At 42.0% G+C, this 18,093-nt stretch overlaps 1 protein-coding gene across 4 annotated transcripts in view; it reads right to left on the reverse strand.

The window, feature by feature from the left end:
- Nucleotides 1–6,656, reverse strand: part of GLYCTK (glycerate kinase) — a 9,257-nt gene extending 2,601 nt beyond the window's left edge. The window contains exons 1-3 of one of the 4 annotated variants that reach the window (XM_027837291.1): nt 6,407–6,656; nt 1,440–1,856; nt 828–979 (exon numbers count right to left, since the gene is read on the reverse strand). In XM_027837291.1, the coding sequence (XP_027693092.1) occupies nt 828–979; nt 1,440–1,846 (559 nt within the window). In that variant the 5' untranslated portion in view covers nt 1,847–1,856; nt 6,407–6,656. Of the gene's footprint in view, nt 1–827; nt 980–1,439; nt 1,857–2,012; nt 2,304–2,358; nt 2,378–2,425; nt 2,506–6,406 lie in introns of those variants that run through there. The other 3 variants (XM_027837292.1, XM_027837294.1, XM_027837293.1) reach the window with 3 other exon arrangements.
- Between the last annotated feature and the right edge of the window lie 11,437 nt (nt 6,657–18,093).

The following is an 18,093-nucleotide window of genomic DNA, read 5'->3' on the forward strand; positions in this document are numbered from 1 at the left end:
TAATTTTCAACATTCACTTCCATAAGATTTTCAGTTCCAAATTTTCTCCCCATCTCATCCCTCCCCCCACCCCAAGATGGCATGCATTCTGAATACCCCTTCCCCTAATCTGCCCTCCCTTCTATCTCCCCCCTCCCTTTTCTTATCCCCTTTTTCTTCAATTTTCCTTGTAGGGAAAACTATTTTTACATGTAATTGGAGAAAAAATAAAATACTATTAAGTTAAAAAAAAGAAAAAACTGTTAGGGTCCCTATTTCAGTGCCCTTGCAAGCTGTTCAGCAAAATTCTGTTGGCTAGTCTAGAAGAGAGTAATAATGAAATGAAATGCCTTTTGGATTGTCAAGGGAGCCTTGGCCTCCATTTCTGGGCCTTGGAAGCAGGGCACAATTGGGTAATGGGAGCCAGGTTAAGACAGGGCAGAAATACTGAATAGAGACTAGAGGTGCCCTCATATGGAGATGTTAGGAAGGCTAGACAGTATGTTATCAGGAGCAGATCAGGCTCCTCAGTCTGGGGTCCTGATAAGGTTATGTGATCCATCTTTCTGCCTCTAGGAAAAATAGCTATTCCCATGTCTCAAAATAAGAGATTTCTCCTGTTCTTCAAGATCTACAGAAGGGATAGAAGGGGCCTGGGACAGGCAGGGGAAGGAACCTTGGAAAAGAAAGTCAGTCACCATATGAGGAAGGAAAACACAAAGGAAAAAAGGAGAGTAAGAATCCTAGGAAAAGAAAGGAGGCAGCAGAAAAGGGAGGCAAAGGGTTGGGTATCGTTCAAGCTCCCACCTACACCTCCCCTCCCCTACCTTGGGAGGAAGGGAACTCACCTGAGATAAGGACCAACAGCAGGTCATCAGCTGTCAGCTTCTCTGCTAAGTCCCGGATGGCCAGTGCAGCCTGCTGGGCATTCCCATCAGGCAAGTTGTCCTTTGCTCCCTCAAACACTTGGATACAGCTGTTTGGCTTCAGCAGCATCTCCCTGCAAAGGGGGAGTAGTGGGTCCAAGACAGAGGAGGCTTGTGTTCCTGACATTTTCCTACCCTCATTTCCGGGCTATAGGGAAGATTTGGAATGGGGAGAGAGGGGATGACTCTTCTAGTTAAGTCCCAAAATTTCCAAACTTCCTACCTGACATGGGGCCATCTGAGGTGTCCCCTGCTTGATTACAGAGATATTCTCTTTCTCAAATAGGCCTGAACTAGGCAAGCTCAGCTGATGGAAGAAAAGGAATCAACCTGCCAAGTCTCAAGACCAAGCCTAGCACATGACCCAAAGTATTTTATTCATCCTACGTAGATAGGCAGAAAGAATCTGTTCTATCAGGATCCGAAGAAGCCTGTGAGGTGGAAGATGGGGAAAGGACCCTAATCATAGCACCTAGAGTGTCCTCTGTAGCAGTTTCTCTCTCTCCCCTGCCCCCCATTTTGCCCCCCCCTTACTTCATGTCAGTATGTTCCATAGCTTCTTGGATACCCTTGGGCACGCTGATCACACCCTGAACCAGGTGTTCACTCAGTAGCTCCTCTGTCACTGCCGCCATGCCCAGCACAGCTTTGCCAAAGCCTACCAGGTAAAGATTGTGGTGGAGCTGGAAGTTTCTGTCCCGAACCTTCAGCTGTCCAGTCTCTGTGTCCAGTGCCAGGACCCGGTGTAACATGGGGCCTGGCATCACGACCCCCACTGCACCCTCAAACATTTTCCAAGCATGCTCTACCAGAGCCACGTTGCTAGTAGACCAGGAAGCTGGACTCCCCCAAAGTACTGCAGTGGGGCGAGCGCGCGCAAAGCCAGGGAGGATTCGCAGTGTGGCAGCCATGTCTAGCCCACTCTTAGCAGGGCCTGGCATCCATGATCATCTGTAAGAAAAAACGTCAGAAACAAATGAATTCTGTGTGTCTTTCGTGGGACTGACCTCCATCTAACCTCCAGAGACCATGGTAGGCGATGTAAAATAGTGGAACTAACGTGAGATTTAGAACCAAAAGACCTAGGTTCATGGCTCTATCACTTACTATGTGTGTGACTTTGTACAAGTCACTTAAACTCTCTTGGTTTTCATTTCCTTCTCTTCAACTTCAGGAACCAGATGGTCTCCCAGGTCCCTCCCTACTCTGAAACCCTATGATTCTATGATCTCCAAGAGCTCTAGCTTCACAGGGGTTGCTATGGTAATGGACAACTTAAAAAGCTCTGAAAGGCTTTCCTCAGTTCTAGAACTGCTGGCCCTCATTCCTAACCTCTGATCAAAACACTTCCCACTCCCATCCATTGTTTCATCGTTCTCTGTGTCCTACTGTTTCAGGCTGCTTCCCAACCCCCTATTCCCCCTTTGAAATCCCCACACCCTAAGGGCCCAACCTCTCTTCACCAGAAGCCCCCACCACCCCAGGTATAGCAGAGGCACAGCCCTGGCCCATTTTCTTACTCCCTCTGTTCTTCTGGGTTCCCAAATGGTTCTGTCTCAGAGTCCAGAGGTCCTGTTACTCAAACTCTCCAGCAAGGTCATCCTTAGCAAAAGTTAATCATTCACAAAGGGAACACCGCCTCAACAACACCCCCTGAACCCAGTGCCCCATCCCCAGATGTCTACATCCCTATCCCAGTGCCAACCACACCTCCTCATAAGCATTTAGTCCTGTCTCTCCACCACTCTTCTCTATCAAGAGACCCCACTTGGCTGTCTGAATGCCCCAAGTTCCACTCTGCTGTAAATCATTGTTGAGCCTAGGAAAAGACAAAGCCTGAAGTGCAGAGGATGATCAGGGCGGCATCTATCATCCTCATTCTGATATGTAAGAATCACAATCCACTGGGTTTAAGAGATCAATTTCTATTTACGGCAGGCTGAGGACTCTGACCCAAGGTCAGTCCTCAGGTATTCCACCCCAACACTCTTGAAATCTGATGTAGCCTCCAAGGATCAGATCCACTGAGACAGAAAGAATCTCTCTATCCCACCACTACTACCAGAGTGCCTAAAATCATGGGCTGGGGGAAGAGCAATCAACAACATCCATTCACTTCCAAGTGTGGTTCAGAGGAAAGACCCCTAATCTGGCAATCAAAAGGCCTGGGTGGTAGAGTATTTGACTTGGAGTCAGAAAAACCTGTTTTTTTGAATTCTGATTCAAACACTTAGGTTCAAAGAATTATAGGGTCATATAGGTTTACAGATTTAGAGCTAGAAGAGATTTAGGGATTATCCCCCTTCACTTTAGGGATGAAACTGAAGCACAAAGGTTAGTGACTTGCTTAAGGTCACACAGGTAGTGAGTGAGTGAGTGGCAGGTTCAAACCCAGATCCCATGACTTCAAATCGAGTGTTTTTTCCATTGTGCTGTGCTGCCTGGTTGGATGACCCTGGACAAGACTTGACCTTTTTGAGTCTCAATTTCCTTATAACACCTACCTTAAAGTTTGCAGTGAAATTCAAATGAAATACTGTAGGGAAGGCTCTTTGCAAACCTTAAAGCCCTATCAGGTACATTTATTATTAGTTCTGGCTCTGCCAATGACTTGTTATATGACCTTAGGCAAGTTATAAACTCTTTTCTCCCCTGCAAAATAAGGGGATTGAATTGAATGATTTCTCAGGTCCTTGGTGCTAACCATTTGCATTCCCTACCAAATGTGACAATAAGCCCTAGGTAACAATGAAAAGGAACCAGGAGCCAAGACAAAAGCTCAAGGACTGAAGAAGAGGCTGAACTCACTGAGGAAAGACCAACTAGCTATTTTCGCAGAGAGGGCCAGTGGCAGTGAAGAGGTGATGGGACCTGGGCCCCTGAAAGGAAAAAGACCATGTCTTTGAAAGCAACCCAGTCCCTGAATTTTCCCATACATTTCAGTAGCCCAGATCATTGGAGTCTCAGCCCAAGGCATCTGGCCCACCTCAGCCCACTTAGATGGCTTAATTAGCTTACTTGACAATCCTTTCACTGTAGCTCTTAGCCCACCCCAGACTATATAACATTCCTTTCACTATTGCACCTGGCCCACCTCAGACTACTTACCATCCAGATCCTTTCACTGTCCTTTTTTGTATATAAGCATCAGTCTCACCCCTCTTAAGTTGCAGATCCCCTAAGAATCTTGCCCACTATTATTAGGGTTATAATAAACCTTGTCATTTGACTGGAAGAAGGTCTGAGTGCATGAATTCATTCCAGGTGGACATCGCCCTGTACCCCTTTGAGGTTCCCAGCAATTCCAAACCACATCAGCAGTAAGGGCTGGAATGAAAGGCGGGAGAGGAAATGATGGTGGGTATTTCATTGCACATTGCCATAAAATAATTAACTTACAAATTAGCTACAAACTAAGATGGAAAAGCATCCCTACTGAGATAATGTGCCATAGACTTTATATTATGGATCAAATTTCATTTTCAAAGAAATCATATGGTATAAAGTATCTCTTACTTTGATGTAGAAATCTTAGAATACAACCACAACCTACCTCCCCCAAACAATAAAGCTTTGTTGTGTTTTTTCCAGTAATTATCCTAGAATGGAGAAGCAACCTGGGTTCCTAGTCACTAGACTTGGGGTTCTTTGTTCATGAGAGCTTTTTTTTGTTTTGTTTTTTGCTTGATGGTTTTTTTTTCTTTTTTTTTTTGGTTAGGCAATGGGGTTAAGTGACTTGCCCAGGATCACAGACCTAATAAGTATTATGTGTCTGAGGCTGAATTTGAACTCAGGTCCTCCTGAATCCAAGGCCGGTGCTCTATCCACTGTGCCACCTAGCTGCCCCTGTTGCTATGTTTTCTCATGTGCTACTTCTTTGCCATGGAGCCTGACAAGTCATCTCTAGCAGCGGATGTGTCACCTATAATTGACATTTGGAGGAAAATATACCTTAATCATATTTTACATTCTGGGACTATCCCTGCCTCTGGAAAGGGGTATTCAAATCTTTTGCTGGAGAGGAGATAAAAAAAACCCATCCTTAAAAAAAGCCCCAATCCTTAAGAAATAATAGCCAATTTCTAAAATGCTCACATTTTCATAAGGTTTACAAGGTTCCAATATCCTTGAGAGGTGAAAGTGCAAATGTTATTATTTCCATTTTACTGAGGAAGAAACTGAGGCACAGAAAGGTGAAGTGACTTTTGATGGTCACACAGCTAATAAGGGTTAAAACTAGAAATAAACCCACGTCTCTTGAATCCAAATTCAGGACTCTCCACTGCAGTGATGTGCTGCTTTTAAACCATGGGTACTTAACCTGAGCTCTGTGAATTTTTTAAAAAGTATTTGATAACTGTATTTCAACGTAATTAACTTTCTCTGTAGTCCTACACATTTTATTTTACCCATTTAAAAATATTGAGAAGTGGTTATAGACTTCACGAGATCGCCAAATAGTTCCATAATAAAAACCAAAACACTTAAGATTCCCTGCTCTAAGCTTCCCTTGGGCATTGATTATGCCTGCTATGCTCAATAAATGTTTAATGAATCACCCCTTCTCATGTATTCAATGGATCTGTAATCTTATCCATAGCATTTTTCAATCCCAACTCATAACAGCAACAGTTCACATTTCCATAGCCCTTTTACATTTTACCAAGAGCTTTCGTCCCAACCAGCTTGTAAACAGGTGACACCTTGGTCATAATTTCCATTTTACAAATAAGGAAACTGAGGCTACAGAGGGAAAAGCGACTTGCCCAGGGTCTCACAGACAATAGATGACTAAACCTTGGTTTCAGGATCACTTTTCAGCAAACTTCATTCCGTGATTCATTCAATAAACACTGATTATGTGCTAAGGGCTGGGGAGCTTTGGCTGGGAGCAACTAAGAGGAACCTCAGAGGTCTTATTTTACAAGAGGAAACTGAGACCTAGAATAAAATAAACAACAGTCCTAAGGTAATGCTTGCGGCTCCTCACACAAGACACTACAACTCCACCTCTCGGATTTTCTCTTCAGTGTTTCAACGGTGGGCAAACACAAGCCCAGAGGGTACAGCAATCTTGCTCCAGGTCACTCGAATACACAGGGATCATAAGATGCGGAGTTTAAAGGGGGATTGGAGGGCACCTAATCTGATTACCGTGTTTTACAAATTGGGAAATTGAGGCCAAGGGAGGGTAAGGGTTTCACCTAAGGCCACGAGTAAGTGACTGAAGCAGGAGTCTGTCTGCAAACCCAGTGCTCTTTCCAGAGGCAGGGAAGAGCTAGAAAACAGAGGCATTCTCTCGCTCCCCACCTCCATTCCCACGTTCCCTCCCCCGGCGCAGGAGCTGAGGCCCTCATCTTTAAGACCAAGCCCGCAACTGGGCCTCGCGGCCTCCAAGCGGAAGCGCGAAAGCCACTTCCGGCCCATTGCCGGCTCACACCGAAGTTGGATCCGGAAGTGACGCATTCCTGCCCCCTCCTTGTCACTTACTCCGAACTTACTCTGATTGGGCGGTTGTACATGGAGTTTCCGCCTTCTTTTTTCCGTAAACAAGGCAATTCAGCGGGAATCGCCACTGGAAGAGCGAGAAGGATGGATGAGCGAGAAGGATGGATGAGCGAAGGCGCCGACGTTCTGGCTTCAGGCTCTCTTCCCAGCTACTTGCGCCCGGTTCAATTCTCCCACGGCCTCCTGTCTTCGAAAGTTCCCTGTCTTGGGCGGAACTGGAAGTTCTTGGACGGGCGCGAGGCCGGAGCCGGAAGGGGAGAAAGAGCCGGACGGAAGTGGGGCTGGATGGAGACGCCGGCGGGGCAGGGCAGGGTGGGAGTCGCCCGCCTCCGAGGGGGAGAGTGTTGAAGAAAGTCCGGGTGTCTGTTCCGCTTCCCACATCGGCTCCTGAGGCAGAGGGCTCCATCTCCTCCACCTCGTCCCTACGTGCTGCCCTTATCACCTGCCCCCTACTCTCCTCGGAGCCCATCCCCGGTCCCCTCCCGCAGCCCTTGATCCACTCATTGCTCTGCCACCCCCCCCCAGGTCACCCAAGACATCGGAAATGTCACAAACCATGGCTTTGTCTCAGTCCTCTTCCCACTTGAAGTTCTGCTGAGAATTATCGCCTCCTTCGCTTGGCTTCCTTGACACCCCCTCGAGTTGTTTTCTGCTGCATCCCCAGTCGGAGCTGCTCGAGGGTGCCCAGGGCTCATTTTTCTGCCCAAACACTTAATACCTTTGGGGATTTCTTCAGTTTTCGTGGCTTTATCGCTGTGCAGTTGACTCCCAAGCCTTATGTGTCCAGCTTAGTCCTCGTCACTAACTCCAAATTACCCCCTTCCTGCTACGCTCCTGGATGTCCTAGCATCTCAGACTCATGTACCAAAAGAGATTGTAGCTCCTGGACCCTTTCCTTTAGATATGGTAACCTGGGTCATGGAGTAACATTAGGAAACCTGGAATTATCTAAATAGTTACAGAGCCTCTAGTTTAAGCTTGGGGGATGCTCTTGGTTTTAATATATAGCCACAGTCAACTTTTGACTCAGGATGGGCATAGGCTCTCATTCAATAAACCACACTCTATTTTTTGTATCTCCTGTATCACTCCTCTCCCTGTCACTCTCCAGATGTCAATCATCTGTGCTGGATATAGTGTTTTTTGAGCAGCTAGGTGGCATAGATTGCTGGGCCTGGAAGTCAGGAAAACTGGAGTTCAAATCTAGCCTTATACACTTAACTAGCTGTGTAAACCTGAACAAGTAATTTAATCTCTGCTCACCTTAACTTCATCATCTGTAAAATGTGGATAATAGTAGCACCTGTCTCACCAGGTGATAATTGTAAAGCACTCACTTAGCACAGTGCCTGGCACCTAGTAAGTACTATATTTTTATTCTTTACTTGTAGGGCCATAGATTTAGAGCTGGAAAGAACCTTAAAAGTCATCAAGTAAAGTCTAGCCTTCTCATTTTAAGGCTGAACAAGCTGAATAGCCCTGCTTCAGTTATATCTATAAAACCCAACTGTGTGAGTGGGAGGATATTTCCTGCATTGTCTTGGTAACAGTCCTATTTTATTTGCAGATCAGTAACGTTCATCTTCTGGTCATTGATCTGATTTCCACTGGTTCTGTATATCTGGAGGAAGCTCATTCCTTCCATCTTTCATTTCCCATGCATTCTTTATATAACATGTTTGCAACTAAATATTCTGAAAGCTGGCATGTTTTTTATATATACTATTTAGGAGCCTTCTTCATATCCTTGGACCTGAACCAACTCCTATGAGACTTGTTTCACTCCAACCCCTAACACATTTTAAGTCTTTGGCTATCTAAATAATCATCTTTCTCCCAATTTCCTTATTTCTGTTGGTGTCAACATGATCTTCTCCATCATCTAGGATCTAAACTTTGGAATCATCTTTAATTCTTTCCTCTCCCTCACATCCACTGGGTTGACAGGTACTATATAACCTTCACAACATCTATATCATCTGACCCTTTTGTTGTCAACGTTCTTCAAAATATCTGACTCCATGTTTTTCATTGCCCTGCCTGGCGCCTTAAATGTGAATGACCCCCAGATTCTATCCTGAGCCCTCTCTTTTCTAACTCTTTTGGCAGTCTCATTCTATGAAATTTATTGATTGATTAATGATTAAGAGTTGCAGTTAATCACTGGAATCAGTGTGTATGGATCAGATTTAGATTGAATGGTATAGGCCTTAGTAGTAGAGTTTGTAAGAATTTAAGTCCGCTAGTTTTCAGAGCTACAGCCTAGTCCTGCCTCGCCCAGAAGGGAGGAGGGAGCTAAGGAAAATAAGTCAACCTGGTCCTAAAATGTTTCTCTGGGTGACTGTGGGTGCTATCTGACATGGGACTTTTCCAGAGAATGTTGACTATGTGTTTTCTCCATTGCCATGGATTCTGAAGATCCATTTTTTGCAAGTAAGCATGATTAAGCAAAATGTAAAGCCTACCCTTCACCTTTGTTATAGACCAGTTACAATCTTAGTTTATTTGCATCACTGGATTTTATGTAACCAACCATATAAAAAGCTGCTCTGACTATCAGTTGTGTCTTTGGCTACTGGCTACTAAGCTATTGACCTTATTTATTGGTAATTGAGAGAGGCATTTAGCTGGTGCTGTGGGTAGAGTGCTGGGCCTGACGTCAGGAAGAGTCATCTTCCAGAGTTCAAACCTGGCCTAAAACACTTAGTAGCTGCGTGACCCTGGGCAAGTCCCTTAACCCTGTTTGCCTCAGTTTCCTCATATGTAAAATGATCTGGAGAAGGAAATGGCAAACCACTTCAGTATCTTTGCCAAGAAAACAGTATGTGGGGTCACGAACAGTTGGACACAACTGAAAAAGCAATTGAACAAATTGGCAATTGCTAGCTTTGATAATAAATTGATCACACTCAGAACTTTGTGCCTCTGTTTCTCTTGATCAGATTTTTACTGTAACAATTCATATATTATACTATGATCTCTATGTAGAAGACTCCTAAATATGTAACCATACCTAATCACTCCTCACAATATGGTCCCATATTTCTACCTGCTTGCTATTTGAAACCATTTTTAAAATATAGTTTCTCTCTTACATTTATTTCACTGCACTAAGCCTACTTTGATGCCTCATCATGGTGCAGAGATGTCCCTGGGCTCTTAAAGACCATGTACAGACAGTGGATAGAGCACTGGCCCTGGATTCTGGAGGACCTGAGTTCAAATATGGCCTCAGACACATAATACTTACTAGCTGTGTGACCCTGGGCAAGTCACTTAACCCCATTGCCTAGACAAAAAAAAAACCACATACAGGGTCTGATAGGTCCTAACAAGCTGGAAAAGCTTCACATACGAGTTTCAGAACAGGCTGGACATCTGTAATCTGAGTAATCCAGTAAAGATCAGAAAGTTTTATCACTGGAGTGTTGACTGAAGGCTGATGAAACATTCAGGAATGGCAACTCAAAAGACAGTTCATCAAGATGTACAGGAATTGTGATCTGCATCAGTGAAGGGAATAGACAAAAACGATGACTCTGACTCCAGTCTCTCCAGATTTATTTTACTCCTTGTCTTCATACCTAACATTCAGTCTTCTATCTCTGCACCTTTGCACAGTCTGTCCCCCTTGCTTCTTCCCTCACTTCTTTCCACCCCTTAGAATCCCTAACTCCTTTCAAGGTTCAGCTCAGGTATGGCTTTAGAAGGTACTTCCTGATCCTGGATAATTTTTAGTACTTTCCTCTTCCCACAAAAAGTTACATTCTATATATTTTGTATTTATCTGTGTGCATGTTATCCCCTTGGCCCCAAGAGAATATAAATTCTTTGTGAGGAAGAACTGTCTCATTTTTTTGTATTTGTATCCCAAGAAGCTAACACGGTATCTGGCACATTTTCATAAATGCTTGTTGAATTGCTTCAAGCCTCCCTGTCTAGCTTTTTCTTTTATCATTCTCCTTCACCTATTCTCATGTCTTCAGAATCATTTTTGACTCCTCTTCACCATCATCCTCATCTCATCAGTTACCAAGTCCTACCTACACATTATCTCTTCCATTTGCTTTCTTTGTTCCACCCCCCACTGCCACCTCCCTAGTTCAGACCTTCATTGCCTCTTGACTGGGCCATTGCAATAACTTTCTGGTTGGTCTCCTTGCTTCTCCTTCTCCAATATACCCATCACATTACTGCCAAAATAACGTACCGATTCTGTGCTCTCCTGTTTCTGTGCATTTATGCAGATCATATCCCATGCCTAGAACACACTGCCTCATCATCTCATCAAATAAGATAATGGAATCTCAGAGTTGGAATGGACTTCAAAGAGTATCTAATTTTGGTCAGAGCTTTACCTTAGCAAGAATGTCTTCTTGCAGCATTCCTGACCAGAGATCACCCAGCACCAACATGAAGATCTCCAGGGATGGAGTCCCCACTATAAGGCAACATGATCAGAATAGTGCATGAAGAAGTTGAATCTGGCAGCATGTAAAAGGTGGATTGGAGAGGAAAGAAGCTGGGGACAAGGAGAACAGTAAGGCTATTACAGTAGACCAGGTGAGGTACAAAAGACCTCAGGTAGGATGATACTGATAGGGAAAAAAAGAGGGAACAATAGAAAAGGGCACTGTGGGAAAAAACTGGAAAGCACTTCTCCATACAACCAAAACCCTTTATCTTTTGTGCCAGGGCTGTCCAGGAATTTATTTTCTTTTATTCAGTTTTATTTTCAGTTCTGGATTCTCTCCTCCCACCCCTTCAAGAAAGGCAAGAAAAAATTACAAATATGTATATTCATGCAAAACAAATTCTAGTATTATCCATTAAAAAAAAAATCTGGTTCTCTGGTGTCTGTGGAATAAAGCATAAACATAGTTAAGTGGAAAGAACCCCAGATTTTAGGGGAGGTCATGAGCAGGAGACATCAAATCCCAACTCAGAAAATAGCCATCTGTGTGATCATAGTGAATCTGCTTAACCTCTGTCTGTAAAATGGGGTGATTTTAGTGATATCAGATCTTTTCTACTATGAAATAAGCTTCTATAAACATGTACATATGAGTCCCTTTCATCATTCTTTGATCTCTTTAGGGTATAAGCCCAGTAGTTGGGTCAAAGAGTACACATAGTTTAGTGACTTCAGAGGCATAGTTTCAAATTGCTTTCCAGAACGTCTAGAGCAATTCATGAAGTATTTTATAAACCTTACAGAGCTATAGGAATATATTATTATTCCCCGGGCATATAAACTCTAGCAGTCTGGTATACCCCATAAAAGTGCAGGGTTTGGATACAGAAAGACCTGGATTCAAATCCCACTTCTGACACTAGCAATGTAACCCTAAGCAAATTACTTAACCTATCATGCTTTATCTGTCGTCCCAAGCTGATGAAATCTTACATCCTAGTGTATTTGCATATGAACTCACAATTCTGGGACTCAAGGATCTCCTCCTCTCCTCTCCACCCTCCCAACCTCCACCCAATTAGACATGACTAGGAATCAGATGAACTTAGTTCAAGTGCTGGCTCTAACCCTTTCTAGCAGAGTGATTGTTTGCAATGTATTCTCCCTAGACCCCTATTTATTGAGATTCCACCCTTTCTTCAATAGCCAACAAGTGCTACCTCCTCCATGATGCCTTCATTGACCTTCTTTCCCTCAGATCCTTCCCAGCACTTTGCCTGTACTTCATATTTGTATTTAATTTACTCTGACTAGTAGCTTAGTTTTTTGTAGACTTGTCTTTCCCTCCTTTAAATTGTAAACTCCTTGGCATCAGGGCTTGGGTCATAGCAAGGTGCAGAAGATAACAGGCTGAATAAAGCAAAGACCAACCAATTCTTTTCTTCTTTTTTTTAATGTTTCATCTTTCATTTTCAAATGGAAAAAAAAATTTGAACGTTGTTTATGCTAGAATTTGTTTTGCATGACTTTTTTGCATATTTATAATGGGTTTTGTTTTTCTTGCCTTCCTGAAGGGTGGGGATGAAAATTCAGAACCAACACTTTCATTTTTATTCTTAAAAACCAAATAGAATTGGTATTTGCATATAGAGAGTAGAATAGAAGATTGTACATGAAACTACAGATCTCTATTATCCTTTTCTTGTTAAGTATATAGTAAAATCAACATGTAGCTTTCAAAGTTTTCCTGCTTGTCTGACCTTTCTGGCCTTCCTGCTGTCCTTTTCTCTCTATTAAAAAAAAAATGCCTTAATAACCTTTTTGTTTCTACCCTATCTCCTCCTCTTGCCCTCTCCTTACTCCCATTAGGGGGAAAAAAAAGAAAGATAAGGAAAACATAGTTCTTGTAACAAACATATATACTCAAACAAAACAAATTCCCACACTGGCTACACCAAAAATGTGTTTCATTCTTCATCTTGAGTCTATCACCTCTTTGTCAAGAGGTGGGTAGCAAGCTTTATTGCCATTCCTCTGGAATCACAGTTGGTTATTGCATTAATAAGAGTTCTTAATTCTTTCAGAGTTGTTTTTCATTATGATATTGCTATTTATGTAAATTGCTCTTCAGCTTCTGCTCACTTTACTCCGCATCAGTTCTCCCAGTTTTCTTTGAAACCATCCTTTCACCATTTCTTATGATGAAATTTCATTATATTCATATAGTACAACTTGATTAGCCATTCCCCAACAGATATCATTCTCTTAGTTTCTAAGTCTTTTCTTCTATAGAAAGAGCTTCTATAAACATTTTTGTACATTGGAGTCCTTAGCTTCATTCTTTGATCTCTTTGGGGTATAGGCCTAATAGTTGGGTCAAAGGGTCACTGTTTAGTGACTTTGGGAATATAGTTCCAAAGTGCTTTCCAGAATGGCTAGAGCAATTCACAGCTCCACTAACAATGTATTAGTGTGCCTGTTTCCCTTCCTCCCTATTGTTTTCTTTCTTTCTTTTTTTTTGTCATCTTTGTCAATCTGCCAATCATTTATTTTCCCAAGGTGGGCCAGCTCATCTTGTGATGGTAAAAGCTGGGGGAATCCTAGAGTAAAAGATTGTGGTAGAGGCGGATTCACGCTATATGTTTATTGAACTGTCTCTTCCTTTCAACTTACTTTTTTTAGCCTCTCTCTCACTTCTCCCTTTCACACACTTTCCACTGCACCCAAACTGGTCTGACCTAGAATTGTTCCTGGAACAAGATGTGAGGTCTCCTCCCCACGTCACCTTGCTCATGCAGTTCTTTCCACATGGACGTCACTATGCTGTCCCCCACCCCCAGCCAGCTTAGCCTATCAAATTATTTGTCCTTCAAATTCTACCTCAAATGGCCCCTCTTCTCACCCATCATGGACCTTTGTTAAAACTGAGTATCTCTGAAGTTCTGTAGTATTTTGTACTATGGTCACTTTGAAAAAGTACCTTTTGATGTAGATATTTGTGTATATAACTTATAATTCCTTCATCCTTATGCCCAACTAGACTGTAAGGTATCTGAGGGCAAAAATCATCTTATGAAACTTTGTGTTTTAAACTGTTTCAAACTGATAAGACTAAGAGCTCTTCCTCAATAGATAAATGGTCAAATATGAACTGGCAATTTTCAAAGGAAGAAATCTAAGCCATCAACAATCATGTTAAAAAATGCTCTAAATCACCAATAATTAGAGAAAAACAAATTAAAGCAATTTGAAGTTCTACCTCACACCTATTAGCTTGGCAAAGATGACAAAAGAGGAAAATAGCAAATGCTGGAGAGTCTGAGGGAAAACAGGTACACTAGTGAGTGGTGCACTGTTGAAGTGGTGAATGGATCCAGCCATTCTGAAAAGCAATTTGTAACTATGCCCAGAAAGTTACCAAACTGTATATACACTTTGACCCAGCTATACCACTCTAAGGCCTATACCCCCCCAAAAAATCAAAGAAAGAGGAAAAGGATCTCTATGTACAAAAATATTTTTAGCAGCTCTTTTTGTAGTAGAAACAATTGGAAACTAAGGGAAATGGATAAATAAATTGTGGTATATGAATGTAATAGAATATTATTGTGTCATAAGAATTAATGAAATTAACAATTACAGAAGAAATGGGGAAAACCTTTATGAATTTACACACAGTAAAGTGAGCAGAAATAAAAAAAATTCACAAAAGTAATAACATTATAAAGAAAAATAACTTTGAAAAACTTTAAAACTCTGATCAGTGCGATGATAAACCATAAGTCCAAAAGGTTGAAGATGAAACATGCCACTAACTTCCTAAAAGAGAGTTGATGAATATAAAATGTTAAAAAGAGACATGCATTTTAGAACATAGCTAATGTAAGAATTTGTTTTGCCATGTAGCTATGTAGCTACTATGAACCATTTTGAGCGCCCCATCACCTGTGAAAGGCCTAAAACCTGGGTTAGCCAATCAGGAGAAAGACATTTTTGGCCCACTCTGAGCTTAACCTACCACAATGGCTTGCATGCTCTGGCATAACACACATGCTTTGCTTTGCTCTCTGAGTGAACCCAAAATGCCCCTTCTTGTGTCAGCAACTACAAAGCCAGATGAAGCTGATCAGGAGCATTCTTCTGTTTATGACTGTCCAGGGCAAGACACCTTGAACCGGACACTATCTTGAATAATGGGACTTTTCTTATCTTGGTATTTTATGAATACATGTTATATGCTCTCTCTCTCTCTCTCTCTCTCTCTCTCTCTCTCTCTCTCTCTCTCCATATATATGTTAATGATAAAAGATACACAGACATCCTAGATCTATAATTTCAACAGATACTTTGATACTTATCTTATTGTACTTGCAACCTATTAAGAAATTCCTTTCTCATATTATGGTTGACACTATGGAGACTATAATTTTGTAGGCATCCTGAGTTGGGATTGCTCTAAGTGTAAAATAGGTCTCCATCAGCTTGTTTACGTTTGAGTTCAGAATTATTTTCTAACTCCATGCATGCATGATTTTCTGACTTAATGAGAATAAATAGGCATACTATAGCACACATACAGCCTGATTCTGTTTGTTCCTTGTTCAAACCTTTGGTAAGGTGAACCACGTTTTGTTTGTTCTTTGGACAAACCTTCAGTTAAGGGGGAAACTGATTCTGTTTCTTTGGACCAAACCTTTGATAAATGGTTGACACCATTCAGTAAACCTCAGTGGCTCCCTATCACCTCCAGGATCAAATACAAAATTCTCTATTTGGCATTCAAAGCCCTTCATAACTCCTCACATTTCCAGTCTCCTTTATACTCTACATCCCATGTCTTCACCCAGAGATACTGGCCTCCTTGCTGTTCCCTGAACAAGATACTCCATCTCTTGGCTCTCAGCATTTTCACTGGCTCTTCCCATGTCTGGAATGCTCTCCCTCCTCATCTCGGCCTCCTAACTTCTCTGGCTTCCTTCAAGTCCCAGCTAAAATTCTATATTCCATAGGAAGACTTTCCTAATCCTTCTTAATTCTAGGACTTTCCCTTGGTTAATTATTTCCTATTTATCCTGTATATAGCTTGTTTGTACACATTTGTTTGCATGTTCCCTCCTCCATTAGATTAGGATCTCTTCAAGGGCAAGGACTGTCTTTTGCCTTTCTTTGTATCCCTGATAGCACAGTGCCTGGTACATGGTATGCACTTAATGAATGCTTATTGACTTATTGATCATGTATTGAGGGTACTTTATTTTCAAGTTTGTTTGTTTCTTAAGTTTGCTCAATGGGGGTTGGGGTAGTCAGAAGGAAAAATTAATTTTAAAAATACTTGCTATTTAAAGAGTTGATTGCCATCCTCAGTAACACCTGCTCTTCCAAGGGCATATAAACTATGATCCCACTGCCATGAGGGATCTTTGGCATTCAAGAGTGTCACTGACCCTTTTATTAATAAAATGCTAGCATTAAAAATAATAAACTAGTTTTTAAAAGAGTTGCCTGGGGCTATTGAGAGATGAGCAATTTGCCTCAGTCACACAGCTGGTATTTATCAGTGGCTGAATTTGAACAAAGGTCTTCCTAATCCATAAGGTCAGCTTGCCATTCATTATGCCAATTTGCTTGGCACAAAGTACATATTTAAGAAAAGTCGATGGAATTGAAATTGGGGACCAAAGCAAATTCCCTCTAACCTTAAAGAGCCTTGGCCCTATCTTTATAGAAGCAATCAATATATGTACGCAACCCTCTCATTAAGACAGTTTAAACCCCTGGAGGAAGGCCACCCAACCTCCAAATGACATGTGGAATTGGGGCCAAAGTCTTAGCTAGGAATTTTGCCCACCCTCCAACTGTGAACTAGCTCATATGAGAGGACACCCTCAAATCAACTTTGTAAAGAAAAAAAAAGAGAAAAGCTCTGTGTCCACTACTGTTGCTCAGCACCTTGCATATAAGAGGAGTGTCTATATTCCTTCCATTCAGTTTTCCAGTGCCTCAGTGTGATGTGGAGATGACCCTAGAGTCTTAAAGACTGTAGCAACAGAATACAAGCTCTCAAGCTAACAGTCTCCAGCTGGAAAGACATAAATAAACCTGAACCAGTGATGCACTATTTGTTTATCTATGGCTTAAGAACTAGCCTAGTTAAGTTCAAAGAAGTTCATCACCAGGTTAGCCAAAAAGTGATCAATTTGGGAGCCACAGAAATACTTGAAGGCTATCTACTAATAGTACCATAACTTAGTTGTGGCCAGTGTCTGGGGATGGGATACCCCCACTGCCAGAATCATAGATCCCTGCCATGTTGACATGTATGGAGTAATGTGAAGTGAAGAAAGCAGATCTCAGAAAATGGCATATATATGGATTATTTGTCTTTCTTAGATTTAGCAAGTACTTAGCACAGGGTGAGGTATGTAGCAAGTACTTAAGAAATGCTTGTTGAATCCAAAGAAAGAACTATGGAGTTTTAATGCAGATCGAAGCATACTATTTGCTATTTTTTTTCTTCTGTTGTGTTTTATTTCTTCTTTCTGGTGGTTCCTCCTATTAGTTCTAATTCTTACAACATCACTAATGTGAAAATCTGTTTAATAGAAATGTATATGTATAGCCTATATCAGATTGCGTGCTGTCTTGGGGAAGGAGGTGGGGAGGGAAGGGGAGAAAAATTTTAAACTCAAAAGCTTATGGAAGTGATTGTTGATAATTAAAAATAAGTTAATTAAAAAAAAAGAAATGCTTGTTGGCTTCATATTTATCTCTTTCTCTTTTTTGAAAGAGAGAAGCAGGGCAGAATAGTGGATAAAGGACTGGCCTTGGAGTATCAAAGAGCTATGATCAAGTCCTGTATTTGACACATATAAGTTGTATGATGTAAACATATCTCTTAACATCTTAGGACCCCAGAAAACTCTCTAGCACTGTAAGTTGCAGATAAGTTGCTAATACTCTGGAAATTCCTTAAATCACAGGTGTGCCAGCCGCGCTGTGCACTCTCCTCCTATAAGGAGCAGGCTGCCAGAGTCATACTTACCAGTCTTCGGTGCCCACCTGGATAAACACAGAGACGAGCTGATCAGGAGGTGCCAACACTCGAGCTTTATTCAGAGGCCATCACAGCAAGGCCAAGCAGGAAGGCCAGAGCAAGAGAGCAGGAGCAAAAGAGAGAGAGCTCCGAGCTCTACTGTTCCTTAAGTACCTACTTAGCCCCTCCTCCTCAGCCCGCCTACTAGTCATTGATTGTAGGATCAGATACCG

This window comes from Vombatus ursinus, unplaced genomic scaffold (assembly GCF_900497805.2).
Source record: "Vombatus ursinus unplaced genomic scaffold, bare-nosed wombat genome assembly UNPS02014820.1, whole genome shotgun sequence".
Taxonomy (NCBI): Eukaryota; Metazoa; Chordata; class Mammalia; order Diprotodontia; family Vombatidae; genus Vombatus; species Vombatus ursinus.